Source organism: Epinephelus lanceolatus, chromosome 15 (assembly GCF_041903045.1).
Source record: "Epinephelus lanceolatus isolate andai-2023 chromosome 15, ASM4190304v1, whole genome shotgun sequence".
Lineage (NCBI taxonomy): Eukaryota > Metazoa > Chordata > Actinopteri > Perciformes > Serranidae > Epinephelus > Epinephelus lanceolatus.
Genome location: NC_135748.1, coordinates 37,139,327 through 37,161,634, shown reverse-complemented (window position 1 = coordinate 37,161,634; position 22,308 = coordinate 37,139,327). Strand labels below are relative to the sequence as shown.

General features: G+C 41.7%; 1 protein-coding gene across 1 annotated transcript in view; it reads right to left on the bottom strand.

Moving 5' to 3' along the window:
- kcnh5b (potassium voltage-gated channel, subfamily H (eag-related), member 5b) overlaps positions 1-22,308 on the bottom strand; it is a 250,314-nt gene that overhangs the window by 51,988 nt on the left and 176,018 nt on the right. The window contains exon 12 of the mRNA XM_033641955.2: positions 4,606-4,802. Coding sequence (XP_033497846.1) covers positions 4,606-4,802 — 197 coding nt within the window. The remainder of the gene's footprint in view (positions 1-4,605; positions 4,803-22,308) is intronic.

The following is a 22,308-nucleotide window of genomic DNA, read 5'->3' as shown; positions in this document are numbered from 1 at the left end:
GGAGCCAGGGTCAAATCAGTGTCTCGAACATTTGAATGAAGAACTGATATTTTCTACAGATAGATTTGGACTTAAACATGTTTACCCATGCTCTCACACACATTATACATTCATAAACACACATATTGTGGTGGAAAATAAGGGAAAAATACCTATTTATGATTAAAATTCCAGAGTCAAAGTAAAGAACAAATGAAGCCAAGTACAGAATAAAATTCAAAGAGCATGCACGCATACAGTCACACACACCTAGACGCAGGGCTGGGCAGATTAAAAACATGCATCAATAAATTATATTCTTTAAACTATGAACTTATAACACACAAACAAACACACAGCTCAGAGCAAAGAGGCTGCCTGCTCAGTGAGAATGTCAAAAGGGCACAGGGCATTATGAGTCCACCAGTACAGTATGTATAATTTATTGTGTTTGAAGCACACTGACAAAAGGAGCTACTGAGTGGAGAGAATATGAGGTATGAAAAACAAACGTAAGGATAAGCAAACAACAGAGTTACGATTGTGTGTTTATGGTTTGTGTGCCTAAGCCTTCTCATAAACGTAGAGAAATGACAAAAATACTCGATCATTTAAAGGAATTAGTCTCCCCCTCACGGTTCAGCCGCCCAATCCCAGATTTTCCTCTCAGATTTTCCATCAGACGCCTCAGTCTTGTCTAATAAAGCCTGGTTTATTTTCTCATAAACATTATTGGGTGACTGACAGTTGAAGCACTTTAAGGTTTACATGGACATTTAACTTAGCAGAAAAGTTGAAGCACTGTTGGATAAAATATCTGGTTATTTGATAAAAAGTCACAGGGTACAAGAAGCATATAAAACAAGACGAAAATGTTTATTAGTTGTAGTCACATTTTAGTAATTTCTGCCCTTCAAAGCTTTAGTCTAGACGTTTATTGTAGACTCTGACTCATCAATTTTACTGTTAAGCAGCAGAAAAATAACTTAATTAAAGCCTGATTTTTTTTATTTATCTGCAACATGTTAGTTAGTCTGGAGGTTGAATCACGTGTCCTCTCACTGAATTGGTGATTAAAAACTAAACTTTCAGCTGTCAGAGAAAACTGATGTGAGTTCAGACTGTTTACTTACAAATAACTGAGCCTCCTACCTGCCTGTCAAACACCATCAAACCATCAACCTTCCCAAGACAGTCTGGATTTGGGTGCAGTCTTGCGGGGATCAACAGCTGTGAAGTCTGGCGGCCAGTGGCTGCTTGCTCTGCTGCCTTTCAGCGGCTAACAAGCGGAGCTAACTGCTAACAGCCACCGCTGCAACTAACAAACTCCACAAGTCCATTCAGCAGCTCCAGCATCCTCAGTCAGACACACACGGCTGATTATTTACTGCTGAATGGCAGCTCACAACTTGCACCAATTGCTCTGGTGTGAGTGTTTTTGCTGGTTAACAAAACATCCAGGCACAGACTATTTACTGGAGTTTTCTCATGCAGCATTTCAAGAGAACTGCAAGCACAGCTGTCCTTAGCTTTTAATGTCTGATAGTCCACCATTTTCACCATGACTCGTCTCATCAATGAAAATGAAACTTTGATTTTGTCTCAGTTTTTATTATCTTGATTTAGTTTTAGCTCGTCATCGTCTCGTTTTCATCATGAAAAAAGGTTGCTGTTTGAAAGTTTTCTTCATAGTTTTTGTCAATGAAATCAACACTGAAACAGGTGTTCCCTAATGCATACTCATGGGCTTCTCCTTCACAACAACAGCAACTGAGGCTCAGGGATATTAAAATATACAGCATCATCCACCAAACCAAGAAACCAGGAAAACAAAAACAGAACTTCTACAAATCCAAGCTGAACTATTCATAACTAATGGCCATAACATGACTCTATCCTGTGTTCCTACGACTCAGTGTCAAAACTCATTCGCTCATTTGTTCACTAATGAGCGGAGAGACCCGGTGGTTTACAGCACAGTATAATGAGCATTAGATCGAGGTTTCTGAAATGTATGAATCATCATCATTTTGCATCCTCAGGTGTAGGATGGCATAACTGTTCATTTTTGTGCCTGTGAAATGCATTTTTTTTATGTGGGGTTATTATCAGAAAGTAGTATAAATAAATACAAATGGCCAACAGTAAACGATGCACTGTACAGCGCTTGGGACACAGCCCTGGATAGAACTTTCATATGTTAATTTACAGCTGTACAAATACTTCAAGATTAACAGACACAGCCTCTAACTCCTCGACAGAAACATTCAGAGAGCCAGTCGAGCCCTGATTGAGGCTAAGACCCCAGGTCCACCAAAGCGTTTTTTTTCCCCAGCTGAAAGCACCAGGTGCTGCTCAGGAATGCCCCGCTGGGAGCATTTAAGAGGGCTTTTGAGGTGCAGAACTTTTTCAGCTGCTATGATATGGGAAAGCTGCAGAAGTAAACATGCCAGCACAAGGTAGAGGATGTGCTTTGGATGAGGGGAAAGGTGAAGCGAGCAGGAAGAGAAGCTGGACCTGCTGGTTTGTGTGGGTTCATGAGAGGAACAAAATACATGTACAGTATATTAAGATATTCTTCCTACTTTGGTGTTGTTGTTCAGCACCTGTAAGATGTGACGGTTTGTCTTCGTAGTATTTGTCCCTCCTCCACTGTGACTGAATGGCCACAGTGACAGTGAGGAGCACGGCTTTTTTACCCAGAGTTGAACCTTTTTGTCTCACATTGCTCAGGGAGAAAACACCCAACCAGCAGTGCTCGGCACAGAATTCACATCATAAATACTCAAAGCCTTAACTCTTTAAAAAACACACTGGCTTGGGAAAAAACTCTTTGGTGGACCCCAAAGCAAAGCTTGCCGTTTCTCTTCCCCACTGCCAGAGTTAACCTCTGGTGTCAAATAAGCATTTTTTCCAGTTAAACTAAAGTAAAATAACTTTACTGACCCTTCTGATAAAACTGTAAAAAATAAAGCCAGAGAAAATAGTTGCCACAATTCAGGCTCATAAGTTAATAACCAACATGCTAGAGAGCAGATGCTAATTCTGTAAACCCAGCCAGGCCTCTGTCGGACAGAAATGTACCACACTAAACAGGACAAACTATCAGGCAAAGCAAATTCTCTTCTTTTGTTTTCTTTGATATGTAGCTATGATAATTCAAGTTAATAAAGGAAAATATAGGACCCAAAAGTGGTTTATGTTGTGGAAATCTTAAAGGGCCAGTGTGTAAAATGGGTTGAAAACAGTGACATCAGTGGCCAAATTCTAGATTGCAGGGCTCACTTGCTCACCCCTCCCGTCGGGTAAATGACGGTGGGACAAAAAGCCTTGCGCACAAGTTTTTCAGGAGTAGGTCTATCTAGCGACGAGGTGAATGTTTATTTAGAAATCTAAATCATGTTACGATATTGTAATGAATCCATCACGAGCAGGAGACCAGAGGAGCGTTCAGGAAAAAGGCCAGTTTATTTGAGCACTCCAAAAACTCCGGTAACACTCCAGGGGGTAAAAGACTCCGTCCCAAACTCTGACTCTTCTGGCGTAACAGACACACTTAATAACTTTACACACATACTCGTTTACCATACCAAGTGGGGACCCCCCTCCCCTCTCTGCTCCACCAATCTCCAGCCCGCACACTGACTGACAGCGTAACCTGTAAACAGAGCTCAGCTGTTTATTTAGCCCAGCAATATCTCCGGACTATAGTAGCTGCAATGGACGGCTTTGAACGCGATTTTGAGGAGTTTCTTGTAGCGGACACAGACCCAGAGCCATACCTGTTTGAGCCGGAGCATACAGATGAGGAACTCCATGTGTTTGATGCTGAGCGGGTGAGAAGAGAGGCTGAATGCACAGAATGGGATTCGGTGCTACTGCTGCCAGCGTTGGGGAGATATATCACCAGGAGGAAAAGCGCCGCAGAGAGTGCATCACAAGGAGTGAAACTACTAAGACTCTGCTGTTTCCTCCTCCTTCTTCCTTCCTTCCGCTGTCTTCGTTGGTTCATTTATACACGCGAAACGCGTTCTCTGGCTGGCTGGATTGTCCGCTCGGTCTGCCGTATATACATGGCAGCGCAAGATGGCGATCTCTCTAAAGCAAGGCCCTTGCTATATATATATATATAAAACCATAATTATAAGGCTACGAAAATCAAACGAATTTTATTTTATAGCGATCATACACTTGTATAAACATATTAATGGGTAGAATATTCAGATTCAGATTCAGATTGACATTGACAATAAACCATGCCAAATATTACACACTGGCCCTTTAAGCTCTTTCAAATGCAGCCACTGTATTATCTTTATAAACTGGGGCTCCTTTAGGTAAACATCTTGAACTCAGGCTGACTGTATGCGAGCTAACATAGAATGAGTAAACTGAAAATTAAAGATCCAATTCAAGAAGATAATATCAGACAGAATAATGTAGTGGTAACCAGATGCCACTTAGGCTGAATATCAGGCTGAATACAACGATGTGATTTGTGTAAATAAAAGTCTGTGTAGGCTTTGACCATACCTGAGCTGGTATATGTACGTTTGGCTTCCACAGATATTTGTGTGAAATTTTTAGGTCTGTGTGTGTGTGTGTCCAAAGAGCAGGGTACCTTACCCGCTTGCGCAAGTTGCAGGTGAGGATGAGGTTGCGGGAGAAGGAGTTGGCGAAGGCGGTGTAAAACTCTAGCACTTTGAGCAAGGCTTCCCTCTTGATGACGTGGAGGTCGCAGTACGTTAGCGCTCTGACGTTAGCGCACGCATGTGCCAGGGTGGTTTCTTTCCAGAAGACGTCCCCAAACACGTCACCTTTACCTGAGGAGACATTAATTATTGACACATCAATTGGTTAATAAAGCTGACACCTCGGGTGAAACAAGGGAACTGAGTCTTGAATTTATCTTAATTAATTATTTATCATAAGCTATAAAAATATAAATAAAAGATGGTTTGGATTTATCCCAGGTATACATTTCCATTAAACAGGTTTTGGGACCATTGGTTGGACAAAACAAGGATTTGTGGTTTTAGGACTTTAATGATTCATAGTGATCAAAGTTTTTCATGATTTCCTGATAACTTGCAGACCAAACTATCAATTGAATACTCGGGAAAAAAAAAGTCGTTAGTTGTAGCTCTACAAAATTACAATATGAAACCCCAGATATCCTTTACCCTCAATATTTTTAGTAGTAACTACCATAAAATTAATACTAGGCATGCAACAAGTGGTTGTTTTTCACTTCCTGTTTCAAAAACAAATGCAAGGCAACGACAGTATTGCTCAGAGGACTGAAATTATGGAATTATTTGCCATTGGATATTACACATGTAAACAGTGCAGCTGTTTTTAAAGAGGTTAAAGAAATACCTGATGGCACAGAACATATTTGAAGACTGCCCATCCCATAACATAATCAATCGCCAATGTAAAGTGACGTGACAAGCAGATTATCTGTTTTAGAAAGTTATGGAAACTGTCTGTCAAAGTCCTACCAATGCTGACGTTGGAAAGAGTGTTTCAGGTACTGTTAGATGATATAACTAGAACTTGTTTTGAAGATTTCTGAGGCCTTCACACAAATTGGACCTCTCAGTCTGTTAGAAGCACAATCCATGTATATCGAGTGAATTTGGAGAGCAGTCCTGGATTCAAGGGTTGTTAATGTGCGCTGAGGAGCCAGTCTCTTCAGCTAAAGCTCGCTAAGGAATGTGTTTTAATATTATCTTTATATAGCCGTATTTTCATACCTTCACACAATGTTTATTCTCATCTATTGTGACAGCTACAAGACCACAGAAGAAGACATGGAGGCAGGAGAACTGAAGGTGCACGAGCTGGGATGTGCTAATTGAGTAAGTCTGACAAAGTAGTCTGACAACTGAATATAAATTTCATGGGGCTTTGACGGCAGCAGCGTCCTCTGTTGTGGACCAACACATCACATCGAGAGTCGTCTTAGTTTGTGTCATGTTAGAATATTAAGAGGACGTGTGGAAGAAAGAAGTTCATGTGACTAATTAATTAATTACAGGATGGTGCTGATTAGCTGCAGGGATATACATTGACAATAAAACATTATAAATAAACCATCTGCATCTCTGCATCAGGCACACACTTCCTCCCTTTTTCTTTCCTTAGCAACAGTTTTACCTGGCCAGGTCCTTAGCAACCAGAGCTGCTGATTTCACCACACACACTATCAGACCTGATACCAAGCAGTAAGTAGCAGGTACAGTTAGAGCGATTTCATCAGTTTCAGATCCAACATAATAGGAGTGGATTAAGGAGGAAACTAGAATTACCACTTTGTAGTTGTGTGTGTCCGCCAACCTGTCAAGTTTACACCCCTGTCTGTCCAGACTCAAGTGAAGCCATGACAGGAGACAATGCTTCAAATATGGACGTTGCTGCAAAGAAGCTACAAATTCTAAAACTTGGATTCTTCCCACACATCTTCCACCCGGCAGATCAGATCTATACAATCAGTACAATTTCAAGATGGACACCCAAGATTAGTGTCACTACTTCCGTACCTGACTAAATGTTATGACGCTGAATAATGGCTAGAAAAGTAGGGGTGGGTGATATAACCTGCGACAGACTGTTATGATACCAGAACTATCACACATTCACATGTATGGAGGTTTTTTATCGAGCCCTGAGTGTCAGTAGGTTTACATTACCAAAGGTTTATGACAAAATCACTTGACGACACCAACTCCTGTGTGCGCACAGCGAGAGAGGAGAGGGAGAGACGCTGTGCTGCTGCCAGAGGAGCCACTGAATGAGTTCCCTCTGAGCGGTAAGTCACAAAAATAGTCGCGGAGTCTGCAATAATTTTGCTTTCAGCCATGTTTGTTGTTGCCGTGGCTAACAGTATGACGTCAATATGCCAACAAGTCAAAATGTCGCGAGTATCACAATATGAATTTTATGAATGAATATACTGGTATTTTCGTGAACGAGATGATGTGCCACACCCGTAAAGAAAAGTGCTTTTGCAGAACATTATGATGTCAACGTGAAGTCTACCTTTTGATTAAACACTTGAAACATGAAATTTAATCATAAGTAGCATGAAGTTTTGAGTTATGACCGACAATATGTTTTTTGAGGTCACAGTGACCTTGACGTCTGACCTTTGACCACCAAATTCTAACCACTTCATCGTTGAGTCCAGGTGGACATTTGTGCCAAATTAAAGGAAACTCCCTCAAGGTGTTCCTGACATATTGCATTCACAAGAATGACACGGATGTACGGGCCAACCACCTGAAAACAGGATGCCGCCAGCAATGGATGTTACCCACGCAAGGGCATAAACACATGGCAGAGAAAGAGGAGAAAAAGAAGTTTTCATTCTAAAACTTTGACTCACAGCAGAGTGATGTTGCATCCAGAGTGTTAGTGTAATGTAATTCAAAGAGAAAGTGGTGGCAAAACTGAGTTGAAGAAAGCAGGTGGTGGCATGTACAGTAAGAGCAAACTGCATTAAGAGGTAGAATATTTGATGACTGGGTTCTTCATTGAGTTTAGCTGTTGGAGATTTGGCAGTGCTGCTTGGAGAGCTGTCAGTCAAAGTGAACACCGCTGGGAGGCAAAAAGATCAGGAGCACATGAAAACCTTTCCCTTTAAATATTCATCACAAAGCCCAAATGACATTTAAAAGTGTGTGTGTCATTTGTACAGTTTCCTGCACAGTCAGTTAAGTAAAATAGTTAAATACCGTAAAACTTGGTGTATAAGTCGCACTTTTTCCCCCTTTTTTTTCATCTAAAAAGTTGGGTGCGGGTTATAGACTGGTGCGACCTATAGACCAAGGTAAATGCTGACATATGTAATTTGACCCACAAGATGGTGCTACATTAGGCTGACCAAACGTCCTCTTTTGCCTGGACATGTCCACTTTTCACGTCCCGTCCGGGGCGTCCGGGGGGGTTTTATATACTGATGATAATGTCCGTTTTTCCGTGTGTTTGTGTGTGTGTGTGTGTGTGTGTGTGTTAGAGTGCGGCACGGGCAGCATATTTCTGTCCAAACCCGAACCGAGCCCAACATTATTTAATGACCAAAGCACTGAGTTTGTGTCACACAGTGGTTACAGGCTATTTAACAGGCCGGGCATGCACCGTGGGTGCTCAGCTGCGGAGAGGGAGACCTCCGTGTTTGAGACAGGAGCGGGAGGCAGGAGGTCCAACGCTTCTAGCGAGAGGAGAGGGAGAAATATAACAAAATAAGATAAAATAGGAAAAACCTGTCTCCCTCTTTTATTTTATTTTCAGCGTTTAATCAAGGCGGAGGCGGGCGACTGGAGGTCCGCTTCCAGAGAGGAGAGAGGTAGAAACAACACCCAGTGTGTGTCTGTGTGTGTTATGTTCAGGTGTTGTCACGTAAATAACAGTGCCCAAGCAATAAACAGGACAGACAATAGGATTTTATTTATTTTTACACTACATTTTCACTGAAAGCTGACCGATGTTGTTATACCGTAATTTTATTTTCTGAAGAGGTTGTTTGGAAAATTGCAATCTGAAAAGTAACCAAAGCTGCTTAAGAGATTATTGTGTTTTGAATGTGTTTCAAATTTAAAAAAAAAGGGAAACAGTGTAGGAATAACCTGTATAACGTTTTTATTAACAAATAGTAATATAAAACCTTGTTTTCCCTGTTTGAGACCTTAAAAAATAGACTGTGACTTATATGCCAGTGCGACTTATATTCCGAGTTTTACGGTAAATGTGACATAAGGATGATGTTATATTCGTGCACAAATGAACTCAAGTCTTGTGGAGTCTGAAGCACTGACCCTCTCTAACTGATCTCCTCTCCCTCATTGGTTCCAAGCCAACTGCAGCCACCTGGACACTTGACTTATCAACTGCCAGCATAAATTCCCCATGCTAATCACCCATAGCAGATGAACGTGTGTTTATACCTGTGAGTGTCTCCTGGGCAACGCCACAGTTGATCTGACAATAAGAGGATCATAATCATAAGTAGCATCAAATGTGTCATCTGTCATCAAACACTGCAGAGTGTTATCAAGAGAAACTAATCTGCATGAATGTTACTCACTGTTTTAACCTTCAAGTTGAGAAGAAACACTGAATAATCTGACCGTGGATTGTTTGATTTTTACCTCAGTCAAGATATATGACACTGCAATATCATACTGGGCGGGTATCCTCTAAAAATTATGATACAAGTACCGATACCAGTACGCTTAAAATTATACTAATACCAATATGGTACTTCACATGATACCCTTAATGCGAATAAGCTGGTGAATGTTTCGTTGGCTTCTCGGCATGCTGAACTGCCAACTGTGTCAAACACACTGTCAACTTCACCACACTGCAGACTGTATGTGGGGATTGTAGCATGTTGCTGCAGGAATGTGAGCTTTGCACCGAAAATAAAAAGGTAGCTTGTGGACATGTTATCTGCGTTAGTCTATTTATGTTAGCTGTGACATGATGACGTTAACGCAATGCTATTAGCATCTTGCATTGTTGTTGTGGTCGAGTCATGCTCCACCTAATGGGCTGACTATCAACTTCAGGCATCCCGTCACTTTTGCTGCAGTCCAATGACTCCATGGGAACAAGTCTTTGCACTATAATTGGTCTTATTGGCTTAAAAAGCACAGGCAGTTGCTTTTTGACTTTGTTCCTGGTTCTTCGTATCTCACCACAAATCTCACACTCTATTGTATCAACACTTAACTTGTCTGAAGAACTGTGTTGTTTTCAGTGCTCCTAGTTAACGCCATTATCGTGACGTCACCAACCAGCCTGTTAAAAGACGGTTGCGCCCAACTGGCAAAAAGAGGGATCTGGTTTTCTGGCAAATATCAGGGAATAACAAGTTTGATTGCAGTCTAAGGTAAAAATCGAACTACAGTCATATTGTTGCATGTTTTACTTCCACTTTAACAATATCATTTATCAATACGACAATATGACTAACAAATCTGTAGATGATGTGGTTCTGTTGGCTTCATCACACTGTGACCTCCAGCACGCACGGGGGCGGGTTCAGCCGAGTGTGAAGCTGTCGGGATAAGAGTCAGCCATGGTTCTCTGCCGGAAAACGGTGGATCACCCCCTTTGGGATGGGGCAGAGTTACTGCCTCAAGCGAGGGAGTTCAAGTATCTCGGGGTCTTGTTCACGAGTGAGGGTAGAATAGAGCGTGAGATGGATCGGCGGTTTGGAGCAGCTTCTGCAGTGATGCAGGCGCTGCACCGGTTTGTCGTGGTGAAGAGAGAGGGAGGTGAGCCGGAAGGCGAAGCTTTTGATTTACTGGTCAATCTACATCCCAACCCTCACCTATGGTCATGAGCTCTGGGTAATGACAGAAGGAATGAGATACAAGCGGCCAAAATGAGTTTCCTTCGTGGGGTGTCTGGGCTCAGCCTTAGAGATAGGGTGAGGAGCTCAGACATCTGGAGGGAGCTCGGAGTAGAGCTGCTGCTCCTTCGTGTTGAAAGGGGTCAGTTGAGGTGGTTCAGGCATCTGATCAGGATCCTCCAGGGCGCCTCCTGTTAGAGGTGTTCCAGGTACGTCCCACTGGTAGGAGGCCCCAGGAAGAGCTGGAAAGCGTTGCTGGGGAGAGGGACGTCTGGGGCGCTTTGCTTGGCGTGCTGCCCCGCAAATGAAAATGGATGGATGGAGTAAGAAATCTCTAAACTACGTCAACATTTTAAAAAGTTTATTGGGAAAACTCTGCAAGTATAAACAGAAGTTTTTAGGTTCACACTGCTTTTTCCCTCTTATGTTGATTGATTTTTATTCAGTGCTCAGCTCTCCTGCTCTTACAAACAATTAAAAATCAACAAGTTCTTCTTAGAATATTGCAGAAACATATCTGCTGAAACCCCCTGAAGTCAAATAAATTGTTTTCTGTGTCTGTCCTTATTTATGTTAAGGTTTTCTTTATTTTTGTACTATTATGTAACTATTTAATTTTCAGCTTATTTAGAATTATTGCTTCTCTCTCATTGCATTGTTTTATTTTGTTCCCATCCCTTTTTTATATTTATATTTTTCTTATTATTATCAGCTCTCCTGTATTGTGTTGTTTTATTTTGTTTTTGCCTGACGTGAAATGTATTTTTTTACTGAATGGTTTTGTTGAAAAAGAAAAGGAAAAGAAAAGGAAGAAACTAATCCAAGAGCACAGACTTTTGTAGATAAACTCTGAAGAGGCTTTCATAATACTGTATTTTCAATCAACAGCAGAAGGTGAGTCATAAAATACAGAAATAGAGCAGTAGGAGAAAACACTATCTTGTGAAGAAATATAATGGTGCTTTTATGACACTTCTCCCTGAAGAGATCTTTGCACTCTGGCTGTAACAGGCAAAAAAAAAGTGAAATCTGGGCTAATCAGGACTCAAATCTGTGTCAAACCTGCCACAACCATCAGCTCAGCATTTTTCTGAGCAGTCTGCACTGTCCACAAGCTGTCGCAACACCCTGAGTAATAGACGTATCCGGCATGCCGTCGCAAAATGCCGACAGAGCGTGTGTGTCACTGCGAGTGTGTGAGTGAGTGGATCATCATCTCAACTATCCCTCCTCTGCGCCCCCCGAGGGCCCCCTTCTCTCCGAAATATCCAACAGTGACTCAGGCAGCAGGACTCGTCTGGAATGAGCTCCCCAGAGATCCGCACCTCCTCGCCAATTAGCCGTCTGGATGTGGATGTGGTCACACAGGCCAGGGGGTTGGCGGAGGAGGCGGTGGTTGTGGTGGCTGTGAGCGCCGAGTGTGACACTTACAGTGGGGTCAAAAATCACAGCGAGGACTGTTATGATTGGCTGGGTGGAGATGGATACATCGGTGGCGTGACCCCTGTCGCCAGGCTTTGTAATGCTGCTGATTACTCACTCACAAACAGAACCGCTGCTGATATTATTCTGCCTGACTGCTCACAGGGACTAAGTGTTTGATATACACTGCTACACACTGAATATGACACACAAAAAGGCCGTTCTGCCCTCGGTTATGTGCTGGAATAATATATGTACCAGCATGTGAAGTGTTAGCGTATACTGGGTTTGTTGCAGTAGTGCAGACAGGTGACGGGGTGCAGCGTACCAAGCTTCATGGTGTTTACAGTAAACAGGTTATTAATAAGGTTCAGTGGATTCTGAAGTGTCCTAATCACCCAGTTTGACCTCCTTACTTTAACTTTCTATCTTTGGCTTGATCCACTTGTAAAAATGTTCTTCTATATACATTTTTTACACTATTTACTTTCATGTTTTTGACTGTAGATTATTGTTGTTTGTTGTCAACACTGCATTCATGACGCCCGTGTTTAATGTTAACTCTCAGCATAATAATGTCCTTGAGGAAGAGAAGTTAAACTTTAGGTAACATCTATGTTCATATGGAGAATATTTAAAATTAGGGTGCAGCTCTCTCATTTTTGGGCTGTCAAACACTGATGTATTGTCATGTCACTCTGCATCTGATAGCCATGCACAGGGTATCCTTCATGTGACGCACAGCTGAAACACACTGTAACATGTGGTTAATGTTGTGAAACAGTCGCAGTTAAGTTTAGACCAAAAAACTTCTTGATTAGGTTTAGAAAAAAGATGAAAGATATTTCCAGTTAAAAGAAGTCCATTTGATACATAACCTGACATATGTATGCCACACGAGTGACGCCAGTGCGTGACAACCATGAGAAAAGTTTGTCGGGTTATAGTAAAACAATGGTGACTTTCGGTTTCACGCGGATGTAGGCCAAAGTCCTGCGTTATTAACAACACAAGTTGAACCTTTGACCGTGTCGTCACAATCGTAACTGACGTGGAGGACTCCAGCCATGAAATTGCAGCCCGAGGAGGTGGCAGCCTACATGGAGTTCAAGACACCCAGTTGGGATCCTTTTAAGGTTTCATGGTGTTGGAAGGAGCACACTAAAATGTTTCCTAACCTGGCAGTGATGGCATGGAATATTTTCGCCAGTCAAAGAGACTTTTTCTCTTTCTCTCTTCTCTTTCTATGGGTGGGTGCAGGTTTTCAAAAATGGACACATTAGTTACGTGACATTAAGTTAAAACACCACTGACTACTGGTTTTATGTGGGACGTGAACAGCAGTCTCAAGGGTGAAAGTCCAGTTTTGTCCACCCTATACAGACTTTATTTCTCTTTTTTATTATATCAGTTGCTCTCAGAGTCAAGTATTCCCAAAAATGGGTTTACATTGAATTACATGAAAGCCCGGTGCATCTCATAAAGATGCTAAAGGGTGCCTTCGGTGACGATGTCACATGCCTCGGGGCCTGACAAAGTGTCAGCATTGACAACCTGTGAATGAGAACAAGCTGACCTTTCAATTGTGCACTGTCAGATTTAAGAGTTTACAGTTGTTGTTGGTTATTTATATTCTCTTTCTTTCATCAGGTACCTGTGGAAGGTAAGCTTGATAAAAGTCTGATAACTGGAATGTTGTTAAAGCTTTTCTTTGGTCAGGAGTTTTTGATTCAGCGCACCTGTTTCTTTCATTTCCACATGAATGCAGGAAGATATTTTGTGTGTATAGGGCTGTCTGGTATACATTTGTGTGACAGTGTCCTTTTTGCCCACAGATATTTTGGTTATTTTTACTATTTAAAGAGCAGAAAGACGCTATTCTTTACCAGATCATTACTTTGCTGTGGTCAGTGGTTACATCAGGAGGATACCATGCCCTGGGCATATTTTTCATCAGATGTACCGTTCCAGATTTCAACCACAACAAAATGTTTCGTAATGTGTCACAGAATCTGAAATCTGAGATTTGGAATATCTGTCCAACATACAGACTGCCTTTGACTGTCCTCTGTTTGCAAGACCTGGTGTATTTGTTCAATCACATCCCATCCTGCATCCCTTTCAACCCCTGAGCATTTAATCCCCATGTTGCGGTGCGCACTAAAGACCACTGGTACATGTCGGTCTAAACAGAGTGATGAGCAGTGCTTTCAATGTTGTACTCTGTGAAAATCATGTTTTCCTGTTTGCATCATGACCCCATGCTGTCCCTGCTGTGGCAGATCATACAGCAGATGTAAATGTTTTTCTACTAAATATGCTGCAAAACGTTCGTTATCTCCTTATCATCATGACCCCCGTGACACCAGTGTAATAACCCTTTGATCCCACTGGAATCATGCTGCATAGTTTCATGTGTAGTCTTCAGTTTAATGGGACTCAGATACAGATCTCAGTATCTAGTTGGAACAAACCACAATTAAAAAAAGGGGGTCTTGAAGGTCTGGTTCGTGCTTTTCTTGTACGTCTACCACTAAAGGAGATCCCTGCTTAAGCTAATGGTGATTATTTATTGACTGGTTTTGGTTTTCAATTAACTCTGCTGCACATTTTGTTTGTCTACATGAGGATCAACTCACAGTTAACATCCTGACAAATGTGGAGATGCCACTTAATGCTGCTGTAGCCTGTATCCCCCCCATCAGCAGAAAAAGAAATTGCTTGTGGGCGGGCAGGCAGGCGGGCGGGGTGCGCACCCTCGTATTGCTTTATCTTGCATTGCAGCTCATCGTGCGTTGGTCCAGTGTGAGGCATCTCAGGCTGATACTTTCGGCTGCGTGTGTGCTGATGCTGCTGTTGCCCCCGTCATGCCATTATCTCGGAAAAACCAAGTGGGTGGAGACAGTTGTACAGCTGCTGTGACACTGATCCGCCAACAGCAGCATTAATGGTCCTTATTGTATCAGGAGCACTACTATTAGCATTTGAAGAGCCCTTTTTAATAATTGACCGCAGATAAATAGTTACTACACAATGTGTCTAGTACAGTTTTAATTTGTCCAGTTTTAGACATGAATTCATGAATGATTAATGAGGACGGCTCAATATGTTCACTGTGCAAAAAATAAAGCAATAAAGAAGTTTACTGAAGCTCATTCTGTTCTCAACAGGAGGAACATGATCTGCCGAAAAGCCCCAACATGATCAGCACGATATAAATCATAACCATTTATGGTAATGAGACCATTAATTAAGATAACTGATGCATTAATTACGCTGCTGCGTCTGGTCTCCACAACATATGGGCAGTGTTTTCCTCAGGGTAAATAAAGTTCTATCCTATATGAGTTTCAGATCACCTATTAGTTTCTAAAAAATCTTTTTTTTAAAGATGAATATGCAAATGTGTGCAGCATGGTCCTTCAGAATTTGTTGCACCCAGCCCACATGGACTTATAAGACACCAAAAAATATAGCTGCAGTAGTAAAACAATCGAAAAATAACTACAAATGAAATGTGCCACAAAAAAGTCTAACTCCTAAAATCCTTTTCTAGTCATCTAACCAGCAAGAGTCAGTTGAGATGAGGGACATCAGCTCAACCACCAGAAAAATGTTGGCTTTGTACGTCTCTGCAAACCACAGATAAATTACAATTTCACACTGTTATGTGAGGGATACGTTGAAACATTGCATTTTAACTGTGGTTAATGTATGGTTATGTTTATGCACAAAAAAACATTTGGTTATGGTTAGGAAAAGATCATGTTTTGGCTTAAAATACCCAATGAAAGCAGCCTGATTCACCAACGGCAACGTCCAGGGCTGAAAAATGAAGCTAATTTGAAGGTGCCAAAAACTGCAGTTCCAAAAATGGCCACTTGAGGCTGGCTCCAAGAGTGAGTTAATCCCTGAAGACACCTATGTTAAAATACCCAACTGTACAGCAGAAATAAACATGTTCACAGCCGGGTACGAAGAACAATTTTCGACTCAATAACTAATTTCTCCGTTCATGACTCCTGCACAGGTCGTAGATTTAATATAACTCACCAGTGGTTTTAAGCCTGTTTTTTTTGCTAGTAAAAATTAGCATTAGCATTATTACAGTTAACCATAGCTGTAATTGCACTGTGTTGACGAAGCTTCCACCTTCTCTTTCAAATATGCTCACTATTGGCTCCAAATGCCAAAATCATGGCTTAAAAACTGGAGTCCACAAACCAGTGGGTGACGTCTATTATTATTTTATAAACTTTCACTAACTGACTAGTTTGAACCATGGACTGTACATAATGATGAACGACACATTTCTACTTGTTCGCACTGCATGGAAGTGAAGCTAAAATAATATCCAGGATACAGCCGCTGCCATCTTGCTCTGGTGACATCATTTGCAGCCAGAGTCTGCGCAGTAGTGATCTCCCTGGTATAAGGCTTCCTGCCTATACACCTGTCTGACTAATGCCAAGCAGTGCCACTGAATACAAGCCCACTGATTGGCTCATACAATTGTCAATCATGTTGTAAAACCCCTGTTTTATAGCATTAAATAAATAATTAAAACCAATTTTATCAGGAAAACGAACACTTAAACATACAGCAGTGTGATAAACTACCTTAAATGACAGAAACCATCTCTGGGAAAAACGTATTTGACGTATACTTTGAGTTTTTAGTTTGGCCCATGTTTCATCTACTAACATGGAGAGGGCAGGCTTTATGACCTGTACTGCAGCCAGCCACCAGGGGGCAACCGAGATATTTCAGCTTCACTTTTGGGAGGCTGTCATGTCGTCCATCTTTATATACAGTCTATGGTTTGAACAGTAAGCTTTAGCTAAGCTTTTTCGCTTACTTGCTGAAAGTTAAATGAGACTGACACCACCCTCATATCTGTCCGTTATAAGAAGTTGCAGCCGGTTAGCTTAGCTTAGCATAAAGACTGGAAGCAGGGGGATGCAGCTAGCCTAGCTCTGTCCAAATGTAAGAAAGGTCTTATCTTGAAATTTGTTAGATACATGGTACATGCTGTTTGGTGCATAATGTTGCCAAAAAAGGACAGGGGATACTTTTGTATGAGATGATAAATGTCACTTTCAAAGGATGATATCTGAGCCTGAAGATGGTCCTGAAAAGCAGCACTGCATTAACACATTTTACAAGAATTTCACTGTATAAAGTTGCCTTTCATCATTCTCCCTTTAACCTGCACTCTTAATAAATTCCTCCTTTAATGTATTCCACATCAAAACAGCCCTGCACTGATTCTTATTACTGGATCTTGTAATGCAGCCAGACTCATATGTGGTTGGAGGCTCATCTCCTCCTGTTCACCGCTGACGTACTGCTTGCTGGGCCAGAACATATTGCTGTGTGAATAGAAGGGCAGACTAAAACCCTACTCTCATAACCAAGCATGAATAATGGATTAAGAAATTAATCAGCTCACCATTTTGGCAAAAACAAAAAAAAAGATGGGGAGTGAATTTTCTCAGAGCTGGAGCAGAATTCATCAATAGATAATTCAGGCTAAAGGGCAGATGGTGTGTGGTCATCTGTTTATCCAGCTGTTCTGTTCGCCCCCGGGAGGCCGACAATTAATCCAAGTTTTCGTAAAAACAGGAAAGTTTAACCAAAAATAAACCTTGTGAGGAACTTCATGAAAGCCAGGTAAATGAGAAGTGGCTGGAAGTGAAAAGTGACCGGATATCTCTTTCATAAATATGTTTTTGGCACAGGTTTACCAAGTGGTATTATTGTTGGAGCTGCTGTCACAAGAGCAACCTGACTGCTTTCAGTTTTTGTCACAGCTTAGCAGCTACCACAGTTTCCACAGTTATTTTGGTTTTTCCGTGATCTGCCATTTCCGCTACGGGGAAATAGAGGCTTCAAAGAACTTATATAGATACTCTTTGGTAACTGGAGATAGCTACCGGGGAAAAGCAAATACTATCCTTTGGTTGTGTAACGGTTGACTCCCTTCTATGTGTTGTAAACTAAGCCTTAACTTTCCTGGGAGATCGTATCCAGTGGCAGACAAAATCACATAGTGAAAGCGGGGCTAAAGGGAATGGACCTTGAACTAATGACTAAGGAGGAATCTGGACCCTGTGGATAGACCAGGTGGGATCCATTGTAGTTACACGATATCTAAAACAAACAAACAAAAAAAACTATCGATGGACCTTGACATAAACCAGTAGAATAACCCAACTGATCTAGTTTGGATTTAAGGGGTACTTGTCTTTTTCAGTTGTCATTCTTGCATTAGTCCTGTCCTGTCCTATCCTATCCTATCCTATCCTATCCTATCCTATGTAAACCATATCCTTTCCTTTCCTTATCCTATCCTCATCCTATCCTATCCTTATCCGTTCCTATCTTTATCCTTTCTTTATCCTTATCCTATCCTTTCCTTTCCTCATCCTTTCCTATCCTTATCCTATGCTATCCTTATCCTTACCCTTACCTATCCTTATCCTTTCCTATGCATATCCTATCCTATCCTTATCCTTTCCTTATCCTTATCCTATCCTATCCTTTCCTTATCCTATCCTATCATACCCTTTCCTTATCCTATCCTTATCCTTATCCTATCCTATCCTTTCCTTTCCTTATCCTTTCCTATCCTTATCCTATCCTTTCCTTTCCTTTCCTTATCCTATCCTATGCTATCCTTATCCTTACCTATCCTTATCCTTTCCTATCCTATTCCATCCTATCCCATCCCATCCTATCCTATCCTATCCTATCCTATCCTATCCTAACCTTTCCTTTCCTATCCTTATCCTTTCCTATCCATATCCTATCCTATGTTATCCTATCCTATCCTTATCTTTTCCTATCCTATCCTAACCTAACCTAACCTTTCCTTATCCTATCCTATGTTATCCTATCCTATCCTTACCCTTTCCTTATCCTATCCTATCCTAACCTTTCCTTATTCTTTCCTTTCCTTATCCTTTCCTATCCATATCCTATCCTATGTTATCCTATCCTATCCTTATCTTTTCCTATCCTATCCTAACCTAACCTTTCCTTATCCTTTCCTTTCCTTATCCTATCCTATGTTATCCTATCCTATCCTCACCCTTTCCTTATCCTATCCTATCCTAACCTTTCCTTATTCTTTCCTTTCCTTATCCTTTCCTATCCATATCCTATCCTATGTTATCCTATCCTATCCTTATCCGTTCCTATCCTTATCCTTTCCTTATCCTTATCCTATCCTATCCTATCCTTTCCTTATCCTTATCCTATCCTATCCTTTCCTTATCCTTTCCTATCCTTATCCTTACCTATCCTTATCCTTTCCTATCCTTATCCCTATCCTATCCTAACCTAACCTAACCCTTCCTTATCCTTTCCTTTCCTTATCCTTTCCTATCCTATCTTATCCTATCCTATCCTATCCTTATCTTTTCCTATCTTATCTTATCTTTTCATTTCTTAAATTCAGTATTGGTGAAGCCCAGCCATTGTAAACTTTTGCCAACGGTCTTGTCTTTGTCATTGATCTTTTATCATAAAATGCTGCTCTGACATTTTCACAGATTGATCCAGAGTTACACATTTTTGTTCTGCAGCTGTCAGTAGATGTAACAAACGACCCAGTCCCCATTCTTTAGACAAAAACCAGAAAGTGTATTGACTTGTACTTTGCTGCTGCAGGACTGATGCAGCGTCACATTAATGGTTTCTGGATGGTTTTCAAGCCTCCAGAATCTCTTTAATCAGGACAAACCTTGTCTACTGCCATCTACGTACATTACTGACTCTGAGATAGACTCTCCCTGTTATTCATCACAGCTGCCTCCCACAGTCGCTGCTCAATGAGTTTGACATGGGGCACAGTAAGCCAGGTGGATGATGGGAAATGAGGAAATGAAAGGGTTATTACTTTTGAGTATTTACAGGGGCTGCCACAGTATTGCCCTGTTACTGTGGGAAAGGTATTGTGTTCTTGTGCATGTGCGCTCTCATCTGCACTTGTGTATGAGATCCTGTGTATGTTTGTGCATTCGTCCCCCCAAGAGGGAACTCATTTCCACAGTCTATACATGGACGCATTAAAGAGCCATCATAAAAGATATACACACTGGTATCCCGACATGTACCTTTGCTGCTTGAGTGTGCGTGTGTTTGTGTGTCAACTGGATACCAGTGGACACTAATGAGAGCAGAGTATGTTACAGCCTCAGGGAGCAGCCTCACTCCTCAGCCTGGGGAAATCAGTGGCTTTAAAAACCACAACCAACACATTCTGCCTCCATCGTTCTGTGCTGCTTCGACTTTGTCTCATCTCCCCCCATCCTTCGATTCTCTCACAGATTCTCTCAGTCTCCTCCTCCATCCTTCTAACCTTTCCCTCTGTTTAACTGTCCATTCTCCCAACTTTTCTCTTTAATTCCTCGCCATAAATTCCACTCCTTCCAGTCCCCTGTTCCTTCATCCTTTCCTTGGCTTCTTTCTTCTCCATCCATCCTCTTCTTCTATTCCTTCTACTATAAGCTATCAACTTTCTCACCTTTTCTGTGCTTCCATCCCCTCCCCTTTCCATTTCATCCCCCCCTTTGTCCTCCTCCATCTCATCTTACTGCCTCCTCTTTTCCTTCCTTTAAACCTCCTCTCCCCTCCTCCCTATCCTCTTCTCACCATCCCTCCATCTTTTCATATTCTAATGTGCTCAGTAACTGCTCATTTATGCAGTCAGCCCCACTGTGTGTGTGCCCGTGTGTGTGCAACATGTATATATACCATTACGATAACAGAGTAGCTACCATGAGCACTTATTGCACCCAGGACTGTGCAAACAAAAGAGTGCCACTAACAGGATGCTGCATAAACAGAAAACCAACAGAAGCCTCTGGCATGCTTAGTCGCACCTACACTGCTTGACTGACAGGTGACAGAAGATAGCACCTGGTGACTAAGATGAAAACACAAAATAGAACTGGGGGCTAAAACTTTACAGCCACACTAGTGTCTTAATGGCAGTGCTGATTATGTGTGAGAAAACAAAACTGTTGCAGGGATAAATAATTGAGAGAAACTAAATTCGGAAAAACCTCAAGTTTGTTGCGAGAGAGGCAGAAGATGAAAGACCATGTTTACCAAACAGTCTGTCCTCTGTACAGTGGCCAGTTTAGGACATTTCAGCTCAGCAGGCTCAGTTTTACATTGTCAGACACAGATTAACCTTCTTTAGTCTTAAAGCACCCTTCCAGTGTATTTTAGCATTTTAATAATATTTCATATTTCACCGAGTCTGTTGATTAGCGACACTGTCAACCAAATGTTTTTGACAAATAAATTAATGTTTTGCTCAAAGTTAAAAATAGAAGGTTGCTGCTAAAACAGGAAGATGACGTATGACTACAGCAGAATCTGCAGGTCATACATCCTGCATGCTCGCACAGGTGCACTGTTATCAACATCATAAACATCACTGAGAGCTAGTGAGTCAACTTATCTTGTATTTTACCATAACTGTAGCATCACAGCCTTAGTTATATACCTCTGTACAGTTGCGCTCTCCACCTTAGTGTAGTGTATTGTTTATTTCCATAATGATATGTGTAGCATAGGTAAAGTGAGTGGCAGCAGTCCACATAGCAACTTACACAAAATCCCACTGGCAGAAATGATGCTGCGTTCCAGTTTCTGAGCCCGTAAATCAACACTTCAAGTCACGACTCACGAATTCATAGCATTCCAGGCAAGTCACGCCAAACTGTCAAACCAACATGGCGGACCATGCGGGGTTTATGTTTGTTTATGATCACTTCTATCGCCAAAGGTGCCGGTTCCTTGCTCATTTGAGCAAAACGGAGGAGGAGAAATGGCGCATAAGGTCAAAGATGCTATTATACTTTTTATTTTACGTTATCTGTGTGTTGGGAAACGTATTTTGTATTGACTTATTCTTGCACTGGAAACTAGCTGTTAGAGCGGCTGTTAATAATGCGTTAACATTAGGGTTATTTTTGTCTATTTTTCACCATATATCACTTGCATCAACACCGCATCAACAGGGCTGCCATTGTTGTTTAGAGGAGTAAGGTAATTGATTCAGACGTCAGAAAGTGTAACTGGGAGTACATTGATCTGGTACGAGTTCACAGGTGGTAAGTTACGGGTTTGACTGCCGTTCCAGTGCACTTTCACGGGTGGAAGGTTGTAAAAACACGAGTTACAGGTTGCCTGGAACACGCCATAACACAACGCACCGACTGTCAGGAAGGACAGACATGTAACCAGGGTCCACCGTCTGAAATGCAGTTTCGGGACTTGTGTAAAGTTTGCACCATCCACCAGCATCGGCTTCTAACAGGTGCGGACACTGAGAAATGTCCTGTTAGAGAAATAAAAAGAATCACAGTGCTGCCCAGGGTGGTGCTGAGCTGAGGCGATTGTGGCCAATACTGGTGGACAGTGCACCTCCAAAACTTCCAGTAACTGTGCGGCAGTGCGGCTTCCTGGTAGTGCAGCAGCTACACACTTCCTCGTCACTACAACAATCAACAACTGCAGCAGGAGGA